The sequence below is a fragment of the Gallus gallus genome, chromosome 1 (assembly GCF_016699485.2).
Source record: "Gallus gallus isolate bGalGal1 chromosome 1, bGalGal1.mat.broiler.GRCg7b, whole genome shotgun sequence".
NCBI classification, from domain to species: Eukaryota; Metazoa; Chordata; class Aves; order Galliformes; family Phasianidae; genus Gallus; species Gallus gallus.
Genome location: NC_052532.1, coordinates 3118537 through 3132742, shown reverse-complemented (window position 1 = coordinate 3132742; position 14206 = coordinate 3118537). Strand labels below are relative to the sequence as shown.

General features: G+C 44.4%; 1 protein-coding gene across 3 annotated transcripts in view; it reads right to left on the bottom strand.

The window, feature by feature from the left end:
• Window positions 1-14206, bottom strand: part of PLXNA4 (plexin A4) — a 454438-nt gene that overhangs the window by 152212 nt on the left and 288020 nt on the right. For all 3 annotated transcript variants that reach the window (XM_040663912.2, XM_015291826.4, XM_040663921.2), the window contains exon 5: window positions 4750-4850. In XM_040663912.2, the coding sequence (XP_040519846.1) occupies window positions 4750-4850 (101 nt within the window). The remainder of the gene's footprint in view (window positions 1-4749; window positions 4851-14206) is intronic.

Sequence of the window (14206 nt, the reverse complement as noted above, 5' to 3'; positions counted from 1 at the left end):
GCAGGAGAGTAGAAGGGCAGAGAGGGCATAGAGCTCAGATACCAATGTAGATTTCTATTGCCAGATGACAGCATAAAGCCCTTCCAAACAGGGCTTATCTTTTGTGGGGGAAACCAAAAAACCCTCACTCGACTTCTCCAGTGTTTCATAAACACCACCATTTCTGCTACAGTTATGTAGTTAATACGTGGTCAGATCAGTCTAATAGATTTTGTTAGAGTCAACCAACCTGGAGTCCACCAAAGGCATCCAGGAAGGTGTTTGGTATAACCCACATGTCAGAACTCTCTGGTATCACTTCATTCATGAGGTTGGCTACAGGGATGACTACAGGGAACCATGCCATCCTAATCCCACAGTTCAGAAGTAGAGGAATCTCTTGCTGCCCACTCTTCAGCTGGGGTACAATTGGTGTCCAAAGCCAACGGAGACAGATCTGTTCCCTAACTGAGGTTTTTGGGTGCTAAAAGGACACACAAAGGACAGCAGAGGAGTGCAGATATCAGAACCAAACCCCGGGTCTGCTTTCTCCTTGAATAAAAATTCAGAATAAGAATGACTGAGGTATAAATGAATTATTCTCCAATTACTAAATGTATCATCCCATTCTAAAATGGCTTTAAAAGTATTTCTTATTAAAAAAGTTAAGCTGGAAAAAAAAAAAAAGAAAAAAAAAGTTGTGAAATAGCACAAATCCTCCCTGAACTTGGGACCATTTTCCTGCATATTTGCAGCTAATAATCAGCTGGCCAAGGAGTCCCCTTAGCAGCAAGGGCAAATCCCAGAGCAGAAGGAGGTTGGTGCCCGGGGGCTACATTCTCCCTTAAGGACAGCTTGTGCATGTTCCTTGACTCTCTATCCCAGAAATAGAGGATAAAATGAGACATTTCATCCTCTAATGAATGAGACAAATGACCAAAATTTAGAAGGGGCAGTTAAAAGGACCGAGTCTGGGACAGGTCCCTTCTTCACCCAGCAAGGTCAGTGCATTCCCCCTTTATAAAGCATCCTCTCTCCTTGCAGGGCTGCTGCTGCTTCCTTTTTGTCTCAAATATCCATTTTTGAGGGCAGCTAGGGTGTTAAGCATGACATAGAGACTTCACATAGGGCTGAAACTTGTGTGGTCACCATGCACATGTGGAACAGTGCTTGTTCATGTCTGCTCTGGTGCTGGTGGTAGAGCACAAAGGGATAATGAGGGCTCCATCAGCTGCAGAAGGCTTTGTCCCATCTTGGGGGCTAAGAGCCTCCCCACTCTCAGCCCCTCTGTGTATGATGGGGGAAGGAGACAGAGGAGGGTGGTTGTTTGGGTACGGATGAAGACAGAGGAAACTCACAAGGGCTTGAATACTGAATGGTGTCTTTGGACACCCAATAAGACCAGAGGATGCTGCAGTTCATTTCAGGCACAGGGAAGACTGCCCTGTTCTTGTCCCACTGTTCAGACTGGTGACATTGCTGCAACCTTGTGACCAGGCACCACATGCCTCCATGCCAGCTATTAGCTTTCCAGCCTTGTTCCTCAGCTACTCCCCCCCCTCCAGCTCCCACCCTGGCCCCTCACCCTCCCCTGGAGACTCATACAGCAACTGAGTGCCACATTTTCAATTTACACCAACTAAATGATTCATTGCCGCCTAAAGAGTCCTGAACAGAGCCCAGGAGGGGAGCTGAGCTATAACAGCGAAAGGGAGGGGGGAGGACAAGATTGAGACTAAAGATACAGAGATGAAAAGCTCCGGTGACCTGCTCTATATTGGCTCTCCTCAAGGCAGAAGCCAATCAATGCCCCCCTCCTTTCTCCTGCAGCCGTCTGTGGGTCTGTCTGTCTCTTTCTCTCTCAGTGGACTCGAGTTTCTCGGTGTAAGGTTAGGACGGCAGAGCTGAGGAAATCGATTCCTGAGCCCTGGCACACAGCCCTTTGCACAGACAGCCCAGCTCTGCCACGAGATGCTGGGTGCAGAGCTGTCCCCAGGTGTCCCCAGACCTCTCATGTGTTTGGAAATGGGGGTCTGGGGAAAAGGCATTAGCCCTTAGAGTGTGAATCCCAAAGTATGAGTGACCCATATGGGAGAAATAAAAGGATAGATGTTGTGTTCACCTTACAGTTTTCAGTCATTTCCCAGCCCAACTGTGTTTTCCCTGATGGTTTATACTGGATGGGAAAAGTGTGAAATGGATGGCCTTGCCTACAGGAGACCTGATTTCCAGTCCCATCCTGTCCCAGGTCTTGGACAACCTATATGCCTCTTCCAGCTCTTCCCAAAAGCAGCTCCCACATCAGTAGAGCTAGATTCAGCCAAGCCCTGAAATTCCTCTTAGGAGGAAAAAGAGAAGGGTCAACACACATGAGGGGAAATATTAAGGCAGACTTCCCCAGAATTCCTTGTTCAGGATTTGCTGACCAAGCATCACATACAAGGAAAAGTCTGTTAATGAATCTTCAGGGGTTTTGATGTGCAAAAATAAGAGCTACTAATGACCTCCGTATTATGGCACTGTTACGATGAATGTCCTGCACAGCTAAACATTGCTGAATGGGATGCAGATGGCTCCTCTGCTTTTAGGGATATCTAGAAGGATAAAAAAAAAAACTTAGGCCCAGAGAGAAATACAAGACTGAACTGAAAACCTCTGCTATACTTGACCTGGAAATAGGACTTTTTGTCTGCAAGAGAAAGCAGGGGGAAGGAAAAGACAGGAATGGGGCTGAAACATTTGCTTTCCAATTGCTTCAGAAAAATCCACAGGGATCTCAATGACATTGCCACTGTTTTACAAATAAAGAAGCAGAGGTTAAGTGACCAAATGGAAGAGGACTTGACGACCTTGCTGTCACCCAGATCTGCGTGACTTTGGGGACAAATTTCTGCTTGAAGGACTGAGTTTGCATCAGGATTTCTTGTCCTAGTACAGTCAAGGCTGCCATTCTCACTTATCACCAGCCACAACATTTCTGTCACTCTTTCACAATGAGTTGCTGGGCAATCTGCAGTTGTCTCTGCCCCTTTTCTCTCCTTCTGGGAATTTACTGTTGGGTGTATTGATTGCTTGTTGCCACTGACCCTGGATGGTAGGAGATGAAATATCTAGCATTGATTGTTACGGCACAATCAATGGCCAAATTCATGCTTGCATACAGTCTGTACTGCCCTTCTATTAGCAACATGTAATGCTCCATAGGACGGATGCAAGATATGAAATGGAAATATACTATAGAGCTATATATCAGTTGAAAATATCCTCAGGTCAGCAGGGCTGAGAGTGAAGGTTGCAGGGCTTCATAACTATAAGATCACAGCTCAGGATTAGTTTGCCAAGGATCCCTTGAAATTATTCCAAAACCAGAGACAAGTTTGGAGCTGGGTCACCTAGGGATTATCTTAAATTAAGCAGACTGTCATGGCTTTGAATGAGGGTCATACCAGACAAAGAGCATCTGCAAAAGATTGGGATATGGTACAAGTTTGTTCCCTTTTTGTCTGCTCCAGAAAGGAGAGGTAGAAAAGAGGATCTTTTCAACTGGATCACTGGCTCCACAGGTAGAGCTTGCAGTGCAACAGGAAGAGCTTTGAGATAAACTCAGGGGAAAAGTCAGACGCTGCAATAGCAGAGTCCATCAGAATAACCACCCATCGCTGCCAAGGATGCTGAGACTTGGAGTGACAGCACCCTGCAGAGCAATGCTCATCTGGAGACATTTGGTTAGACAGATCCAGTGCACTTTCCAGCCACTGTCTCTGCTGAGAGGTTCTTGGCAAATGAGACCACTCTGCCACTCATAGCCAGGAGCTCAGCCAACCTGACACCTCCTTCTGTGCAGCTTTGGCAGAGGGCTCTCTGCAGGAGGAGATCACTGGCAATGGAGGCTGCAGAGAGGGAACTTCAAGATCAATAATATCATTAAGAAAGTCTACAGAAAACAAAGCCAATTAGTTAATCTCCCCGTCCTGAGGACACTTGGATCCATTGTTCCTTGTGAGGCACTGCAGAGGGCAGCACTGCAGAACAGTGTAATAGCAACATGAGGTCTCTTCTTGGCCTGTTGCAGAGAAGCCCAAGGATGTGGATACAAACAAATCTGCTCAACATCATGGCTTGATAAGTCAAATGCACAGGGCCAGCACAGCTGAGATGACCCACGGAAGACAAATGCTCAACTTCAGGATTAACATCATTCCACAGAGAGGTTGGAAGCTTTACTGTCCCTTTGAAATCTAACTTGGATCAGATCCTTGGGTGCTCTCAGGGAACTGATTCCCATCTAAAAGCACTGGAGATTATGACGAATGTGAAAGAGAAGAGGTTCAACCCCATAGTGAAAAGTTGCAGGTGCTAGGATAAGTTTGCGTCTGGCTGTTAGCTAGGGCCTAACTGCCATAATATGGAAACAAGAAAGTATTTGTCACACAGAGAAGTCGCTGGAGGGTTTAATTCAACACACATCAGAGTGGATGAGTATTTTCCTGTGCAGTCAGCAGACTATGGATATGACACTTGAGGAGGTCTGATCGGTCTCTACTGACCTTTCTCTTCCATTTTCAGCTAAAAAATGTTTCTTGATTAAACAAAGTCTCCCCCATCAAACCTCAGAGTCCCAGCTGGAGCTGCCTCTGTGACATCTAAGTTCATCTGGCAAAGCCAGGGCCCAAGACAGCACTTTACAGCTGATACCATGGTTGGAGAGGGAGACTGGCTGGGCACAAAGGAGGGTGGCTGGGATGCTGACAAACACCAGCAGGTACTTACGTGTTGTGAAGCACACACCATCCACAGTGAGGGTCTCCTGAGCCCAAGCACTCACTGCAGGTCTCGTATTGGCTGCAGGACTCCACAGGCACCCGGGTGAGCTGCAGGAGGAAAGGAGACAAATTATCAGGATTTTCATAGGGCACTGCAATGGCCTTAATGACTTGGCAGAGGTGCCACCCTCCCTCTCCTTTTCCCCTGGTGCTCATCATCCAAAACGACATCTCTGCTGAGCTTAGCAGGGCTAAAACAGATACTGGGATATGGCTGCAGATTGCTCTAGAGTTCAGCATGGTGTAAATCCTGTTCAGACCAGCATCTCCTCTGTGATCATGATCTCTCAGAATCATAGAATCATACAGTCATTAACATTGGAAAAGACCTCTAAGGTCACCTAGTCCAACCTACCACCAATATTGCCCACCAAACCAAGTTCCTCAGCACTGCATCTCCACATTTCCTGAACATCTCCAGGGATGGTGACTCAACCACCCCATTGGGCAGCCTGCTCTAGTGCCTGACCACTCCTTTGGAGAAGAAATTTCTCCTGATATCCAGACCTCTTCACATGGTCTCTCACTTTTCACCTTACATGCACACTTTCATGGGGATTCAGCAAATCAGGCAGCCTGGGTGCAAACTGTGGTGATGTGGCACCTTGGGGAAATTAAACATGTTAACTTCTGTGGTAGTGAAACTGGCTCATCTCCATGCTCTTCTACACTGTGGTTACAAATCACATCTCTTTCCTTCTCCTTATGAAAGCTGAGGTCTCATGATGTCTTTGTCTCTTTCCAATGACCTCACGCATCTCCACTGCTCCCAGAAGAGTGTTAGTTTCACATCTCAACCAGTCATAGAATCAGAATATCCTGAGTTGGAAAGGGTGATGCACCCTGGGGTACTGTTGGCCCTTTTGGCTGCCAGGGCACACTGCTGGCACACATTGTACAGAATCCCCACATCCCTTTACTCAGGGCTGCTCTTCAGTCTGTACATATATCCCATCCCACAGAGATTTCTCCCAGCACAATGGGGCCAGGGACTACCAGTCTGGGTAGTGACAGAGCTTGCCACTACCCTGACTTTGCAGCTCAGAAGGTATCAGTTTGACCTAAAACACCCACACACTGCCAAAATAAGACATTTTACTATATTCTTTCATCCTTCCTTACTTCTTAATTAAAGTATTGCAGGCAGAGATTTCAGAGACAGAAGGGACTGTCTAGCTGACCTCCTGTTTAATGGACCACAGGCTTTTGATTCCTATTAGGTTTCCTAAGCCTCTTACTTCTTTTGAAGCCAAACATACAATTTGGGCCCAGTGACCTGATAGTCTTTTCCATTGAGTAAGCTTCAGAGAGCTTCCATAATACACAGTCAATTGCCAGTGCCTTCACCCTGGCTCATGTCATAAGGGAGAGTTTATTCCTTCAGATGATATAGTGTGATATTATACTGATGAAACACCACTGAGAACTGTCAAATGTAAACTGCAGAACAGTTACTCATGACAGATGACAAGGGAATACACCTAGATCCTAGTGACAGTTTTTTACTTGGTGCAACATTCAAGGGAATTTGAACTGAAGATTCATTCTGATTGCATCTGTAAATGGAACAACACCAGGCTCTATATATATATAGGACAAAGGTAAGGAATAAGAAGAAAAAGAGATTCTGAACAAAATCCCAGATATTTATGGAGATCTTTTCTATTTTTATCAGAAATGGACTTCCTAACCCCTACACAGACCTCACGTAGTCTATGTGAAAAGGTGAAAATCTGTATTTTACTTCTGGCTGTTGGCAGTAGCTTTAGTGAACTTCAGATAGAAATATGATAGAGTCTATTTACTGTTGCACTACTGCCTGTATCAAGTCACCCAAAGAAATCAACAGTGGCTGCTTAAAGCTTTTAAGGACAAAGGGTGAATGTCAAGTAAAACCCACAAAAACACCTTTCTCAGATTCAATCCACTGCCATGCACATAAGAACATAATCAGGACAGACCACAGAGCAATGAAAACGGGAAAATCAGAACAGGTTATCAAGTCATTCTAACTTCTGTAAGTATCAAGAAGTTTCAAAGGCAAGATGATTTGGGCTTGGATGCAACAGCTCCACATTCCTTTAGGTGCAGACTTTAGGTCAAGAAGAAACCATCAGTTCATCAAATATAAATTTCTATACGCTGGAAGATTTCACCCAATTAGACTTACATTTAACTCGAAAATATATCTTCTATTACAGTTCAACTTTCAAAAAGTCATACAACTTCAATAAGAAGATAACAAGGTGTGGAGACCTTATTATTTATATGTTGATCTTTACCACCTGTTAGCTCCACCTGGGAAAAATGTACTTATTTTTACTGAGTTATATCTAGCTTGAACACATCTGTACTGTGAACATCAGAGTACTTGAAGAAGAGGCAGATAATTCAGCTTTGAAAGACTGCAAATCTGCCCTTCCTTAATCCAGATGTAATCAATTGTGTAATCTCCACCTTGTAATTAGAAAATTGGGAATACAGTTGGTAATGGCTATCCAAACTATCCTTGGTTTAACATATGGTGCTGCACAATTTATCCTCATTAGCTGTAGATAATTTTTCTGGACCTCAGCTTCTGAGCTAGTTTACATCTGCCTAACAGAAGTGAGTTTTGGTTAAAAAGTTCAAAACGTGCACTTTGCTAGAATCTAGTGATGTTGGATTTGAAAGCTGTGAGTCCGAATCCACTTGTGACTATGGCATATGACCAAGAATGAAGTCCTAGAGGACAGAAATCTACAATTTCTTTGCAAATTGCTACAAAAAGAGTGGATAAAAAGCTGTCTCTGTGGGTTTTATTGTTATTATTATTTAATTAGCTATCAAAGGATATCCAAGCTCCTCTCAGAGGCAGAAAGCACCTACTGGGAACAGAGATCTTCATCGCTGAAGACACACTTCTTTTTCAGTGTATTTAGAGTAATTGTTTTCCATAGGATACAGTTAGTGTGCTGTGTGTGCAGGAACGCACATTGCTTGTGTCTCTGTCCCAGAGAGCACAGCTATGCAGTGTGTGCTTACAGCAAGCCCCATCCTTACCCCGCATCTTGGGAAGCCAAAGTAGTAGGTGTCCCGTGTCACCATTCACATTGCTGCATGTTATTCTTGCTATGTAAGACCTTTTATGAGTTCACCTCAAGTAGCTTTATTGTGAGACTAATTAAAATTGTACCATGCTGGTAAATGTCTTGGGATGTAAGTGTCGCACCTTCTAATTAATAAAGGAAGAGACTATAAAAAACAAAGAAGCTGCATCTGAAAGGGAATCCGCCTAGGGGTCATCAGCTGAAAGGAGAAAGAACATCAAGCAAATAAGGCACATCAGAGGTCTCGTTTTTCTTTGGAGCATAAACTGTAATTAATTCGGCTCAGCTTTTCAAGTTGAAAGTTTTGAGAACTGACCATGCCCCTTGGGAGCAGTCAGCTTTTTATGCTTCCCCTAAGATATCTGGAAAAGGAAAGTCCGTGCAACCTCCCAGTTATGGTTGCCTGGACATTTTTTGTAAGGATGAAGGGACTGGACAACAGTGAACGTTGAAATCTCAATTGCAAACCATAGCATGATTGCTCCTTCCCCCCATTTTTCATCCTTGGAATGTCTAACAAACATTTCAAGCTCGTTTCCCGCCCTCAGTGGGGATCCCTACATCTGATCTTTCATCAGTGAAACTTCGATTCAGCATTCTGCAGCAAATATTATCAGGGTCTCAGCAGACAGAGGATTAACAGAAGCAAAGTGTCCTTCATTTTGGAGCACTATGAGCCAGGTTGGAGACATTTGTATTCCTGAAGTGGTCACGGCTTAACTGATATTTTGGCCTCATTTCGCTCGGGCAAAATTTGGATGTGGGAAGAGACTGCTGTTGTTCTAAGGGCTTATAGCCCATAGCGATGTGGCACATATTCCCATTTTATCCATGAGAGCCACGGCTGCAAGTGAGGTCTCATGCAACCGAAGGAAGCTTTGAAGATGTAAGCCTAAGGCATCTGGGCAAGGTCATGCAAGAAGTCCAGGAATAAGCTGATTATTGAATAACAGGTTATTAAGTAAAAACTATTTAGAAATTAGTTGCTTTGAAATGTTGAAGAGATTGTTAAATCTCCTAAAGATCCCTGTTCACGCAGCTAATGGACACCTAGGAGCTGCTGTGCTTCCAAGCCCCTGTCCATTGCACACTGGAGACCATCTAGCCTCCCCTCTACTCACAGCTATCCAGAACGAGAGGCAGTCCCAGTGCCTGGGTCAGACAAATGAATGTGGTGTCCTTCTCAAGGGCAGCAAGAAAACAGTGAGCACGTCCAGCTGCCTCAGCTGCAGCAGGATTGGAACAGATACTTCACTTCGTCAACACATCCATTCAGAAGTCCCCAAAGAAATCATTGATGTGTTTCTGGCTCCCAGGGACATCTCAAAAAATCTGGCAAACCTGCAGGCTGCTGTATAGTTTAGAGCTCACCGCTATTTACGACTTATGGGCTTTTTGCACAACACCAGGGCCATCCTCACCTCTGATCCAGCTTAACTGCAGCTTCTGTAGCTCCCAGCCTTGCTTTCACCCTCTATTTCTAGTGTGAATGAGTTTCAGAAAGTCATTTAAAACAAACTGATTGAGATTTTGGATCTGATAGACAGTAACAGTTAATCCTGTTAGAAATTTGGCTCTCACTTCTGCCATTATATATTCACAAAAGCTCCTGCTATGTGTTCAGTCATAATTTTCTGGCTCCCATTTTTGACTTTTTTATTTCAATATACATTACTTTTTTTTCCCCCTAAACTGCCAACATTCTGGTCAAAACATGAATCATTGCTCAATCTCTTCTGTTGTAATTGGATGTTAATACAGCGGCAGGATTTATTCAGTCTGATGGACTAAGTTAATTTAAATGTACAAAAAGGCATCTTAAGTAGCCAATTTCCTTCCCAACAGTCAAAAGATACATTTCCAAAACACTGAACAGTGACTCTGTTAAGCTATGTGGGTTCTGTGAATGCTGCTATCTTTCAAGACTCAGCCAGCCCCGAAAAACTGCAGCGAGATTAAGAGAGGAGCTTATTTGATTTCAAAGTCTTGAATTGAGTATTCATGATAACACCATTTATTAAGCAGAGCAAGACAAAAAAAACACCTAAGAGACCACTGATGGATCCAGATTCCGCAGCCTTAACAAAGTTACCCGGGATATTTGGCTACACGTGGGGCATCCCAGGATGCCAGTTTTAATATGGCCTGAACTGTGGACAAAGGGACCTTGAATTCTTCTGTTTTGGTCAAACTCTTGCACCTCTGACTGCAAACTCAGCAAAAAGCAGGAACATAGAAAAGAAAAGGCCAGGGAAGCATGTCTTAGACTGGCAAGAAATAGGAGATGTGTCCATGTAGATGACTGTGAAGCTGGTGGGAGAGGAAAGAGATGCTCCTATGGGGACAGAGGCGAGGCTCTGAGTTTGATTCCAGCCTGTCACTCTAGCATGATGAGTAAATAACTTGCAGTCCCTCTGGGGACACGGAATGTCATTTCTCATCAGACACTCACAAGAGCTTTGTCTTCATTGTAACACTCTTCCCAGTAAATCCATGCTTACACACTTGGAAAACTGGAGGCTTTAATTAAGGAGAGTTAATTGGAAGCAGCAGTAGCTGTCAAGGACAAATGACACAATAATTAAACTGGGGGTCAACGTCCCCCCGCATGGCAGGGTAAATTACCTGTCCAAATATGCTTGTTCATGAAAGGCTTCCTACCTATAGCTGTGCTTGTGCTTCTCCTCCACCCCTCCCCTTTGCTCCCTTGAGTTCTCCTGCATGTTTTTGGCAATGAACTTTCTTACAGTGTTTCCAGAGCAAAACTCCAGCCACACCTACAGCCCAGTGACACAGAGGCAAAGCAGAAGCAAGATGAGATACAGAAAGACTTAGTGCCCATGGCCTCTATGTTCCAAAAGCCCCAGAAGCTCTTGGGGGTGAGGCTGAGAGATGTCTGTTCCTATTGGATGTTCTCATGATGAGCTCACTATTGATTACCCTTATAGCAGCGCAATTTCCATTGCAACCCTTGCAGTGCAACTTCCTTCCCCATGCCTTCCTTGGTAGGACCCTGCTTTATAGCAGGCTCAAAAAAGCCAACTTTGGGATTGTGGAACATACTGGACCCATCAAGACCATAAATCTTGTGCTTTGTTGAGAAGAACTTTGGCACAAGACGTATGCAAAACAAGGGCTGCTCTCTCTCACCAAAATCCATCTGCAGTGTTAGAGCCTAAGCTAAAAGCTCAAGGTCTGTCAATTGAGGGACTCTACAGGACAGGATTTGTCTGCTTTGTTTTAAATGCCTTCCCAGGGGTAAGATAAATGCCCTGGATGTACCTATGTCTGTTCACTGAACATAAAGGAATCTAGACAACCAGGTCAAATTGAGTCATTTACAACATACAAGGTGAATTCTGGGTGAGGTGAATCTCACATCACTGCCATACTTAACTTTCTGTTCCTCTGATCTTTTCATTGCAAACTGTCCCTAAGCATGCTGAGCTCTCCCCTCTTCTCAGTTGCAGGACCAGAATTATGAATCACTGTGTGAAATATATTTTCTTTAATCACCTGAAGAGTAGTAAAAGAAATCCATGGTGTTGCATAGCTAGAAAACTTCCAGGACCCCAAGAGATCCTGTGTGATGACACAGAATTCATTGAAACAAGTGCTTTTCACCATTTTCTCTGTAAACACAGCCCTCATGTTTTGCCATGTCCAAGCTAATTCCTGCTCTGTGTTTTGGTTTTATCTACAAAGAAATAGACACTGGGATAGCAAAGGGTAGCTCAGTTCTTAAAGACTTGTCAGTTTCTTAGGTTCCCCCATCACAACTTCTCAGCACACGCCCTGTACAGTCCCTTCTTTAGGGAGGTCCACCATGCCTTCATGATTCTTCTCCCAAAAGCATCAGTGCTTCAAGAGAAGTCACGGATATACTATCCTGTTGTCATCCTGTTGCAATACTGACAACAACCTGGAATTTGAAGAGCACATGTCCTTTTGTTTCAATGCTGTATCTCATACAGTATTCCTCTGTATTCACTCTTGTTCTTCCTCAACTGAAATACTAAATACATCCTCAAATGGGAGAGGAGCAGTTCACTTCGTCAGCATGATAATGTACTTTCTCCATAAAGCAGTACATTCAGTAGGAGTCCTTGCCTCTCATGAAAACAGCAGTTCTTCAGTTCACAGGTGTGGAAGCAGTGTCAGGTGATTTTACCCAAGCCTGATGAAACCCTCACCTTCTTACCAAACAGCAAGCCATCAGTTAGAATCATATAAAATCATAGAATGGCTTAGGTTGGGAGGGACCTTAAAGATCACCCAGTTCCAACTTCTCTGCCATGGGCAGGGTTGTCCACCACCAGATCAGGCTTCTCAAGATCCCATCCAACCTATTCTTGAAAACCTCCAGGGATGGGGCATCCACAACTTCTCTGGGCAATCCTCTGAGCAGTTCTGGCCAACTTGCTCTACCTACCACGTTCAGCCTGCATTTCTCCCTAACAAGTCCAGGTTGCTTCAGATCCATGCTGCCTTCTTTTCCTCATCCCACAGTCAAGCATTTCAGCCAGTGCATTAGATAACAAATGGATAGACCTTTGTCCTCTGGTGCAGGACGAGTTGGACTTGATGATCCTTATGGGTCCCATCCCACTGAGGATATTCTATGACTCAAAAATTATAGGATTATCCTACCCCTAAAAGCACAGTCAAGCTACAGAGAGTGTTGAAGACAGTTTGAAAAACTGCCTTTTCCTCAGTTGTGGTCAGACTTAAAATCTTCCATAACAGCATATATATAATAACACAAAACAACTGTATTGGCTGGCAGAAATAGCCCACATAGCCCCATTCCTTATCTTCAGCCATTGCCATATGGTGCTAGAGGAAAAATCAGAACAGCTCCTCTCCCAGCCATGAAATGGAGCATTTGTTTTATTCCCAGACACCCTCACATATACCCTCCTTCAACCTCTCTCTTCTCATCACTGCCTCCTCTCCCTTTTTAAGTAATGCTCCACGTAGTGCCATCAAATCTCAGCTGACACAAGCTCCGCTGCCTGCCACAGGCTGCATCAACTGAAGCGATAACATCAGCTGAAGAATTATGAGGTCACACTGGTTAATCTGCAAACCAAAAACTTAAGATCTGAAGCAGGGAGAGCCATGATAACCCCTGCTTGCAGTTCACCCTGGGCTGCAGCAAACCTGAGAGACGCAGATTTGGGATTTTCCAAAGTTATTATAATACCTCTGCGGAGCACTCACCACCAATGGCTTTAATGAGTGTTTCAGTCAAGAGTTAACCAAGATCCAGGAAGAAAATGTAAAGCAGGCTGTTCCCAAGCCCTTAAATGCGTGTCTCAATTTAATAAATGAGAGAAAACCAGACAGAGCTTACTGCTCAGCTGACGCCTGCGAGAGCTCAGAGTACTTCCGAGGTTTGGGTGGTAATTAGTGCTGCCAAAAAGGCAATTACCAAGCAGAGACGTGGGCAACTATTTTGGGCCACATCTGTTTTCACACAGAGGGTGGTGATGCACTGAAACAGGTTGCCCAAGGAGGTTGTGGATGCCCCGATCCTGGAGGCATTCAAGGCCAGGCTGGATTTGGCTCTGGGCAGCCTGGTCTGGTGGTTGGCGACCCTGCACACAGCAGGGGGTTGAAACGAGATGATTATTCTGGTCCTTTTCAACCCAGGCCATTCTATGATTCTATGATTCTTTTTGCCTTCATATGTCTCTGCTGTTTGTTTCAAAGCCCAGCTCCTTGTCTGCAGCATTTTATGTCAAGGAGATGCAGCATTTCTACTGAATGCAATGAGAGTTACCTTATCCCATCCATATTTCAAAGTGTTAACGGCATAACCCGGCATTGCAAGCACTACACATGTTTTTCCAGCTTTCTCAGACATTTGTCCTGTTGTAAAATGAAAGTTCAAGGACATCTGATTCAGGGATTATATAAATGCATAATATTTACAGTCAGACAGGACATTTAGATCATCTGTTGTCACCCCCCTGTACATCACAGTATCATAGAATGTCCTGGGTTGAAAAGGACCTCAAAGATCATCTAGTTTCAACCCCGCTGACATAGACAGGGTCGCCAACCACCAGGCCAGGCTGCCCAGAGCCAGGATGGTATCAGAATGTTTCTGCCAACAACTAGGAGAAACTCTGTGTAAGGATACAGGCAACTGATCCGCTCATCCATCTCAGTCATTGCTTTCTAGGACACGGATCCTGCTTTCCAGCCTGACCTACATTCCTTCTAAGGAGACAGAGAAGTTTGCATTTGTTTTGTTTGAGGGTGCTGAAGACACTGAATCTCTCTGTCCTCATCATCGTTAATGCTGAA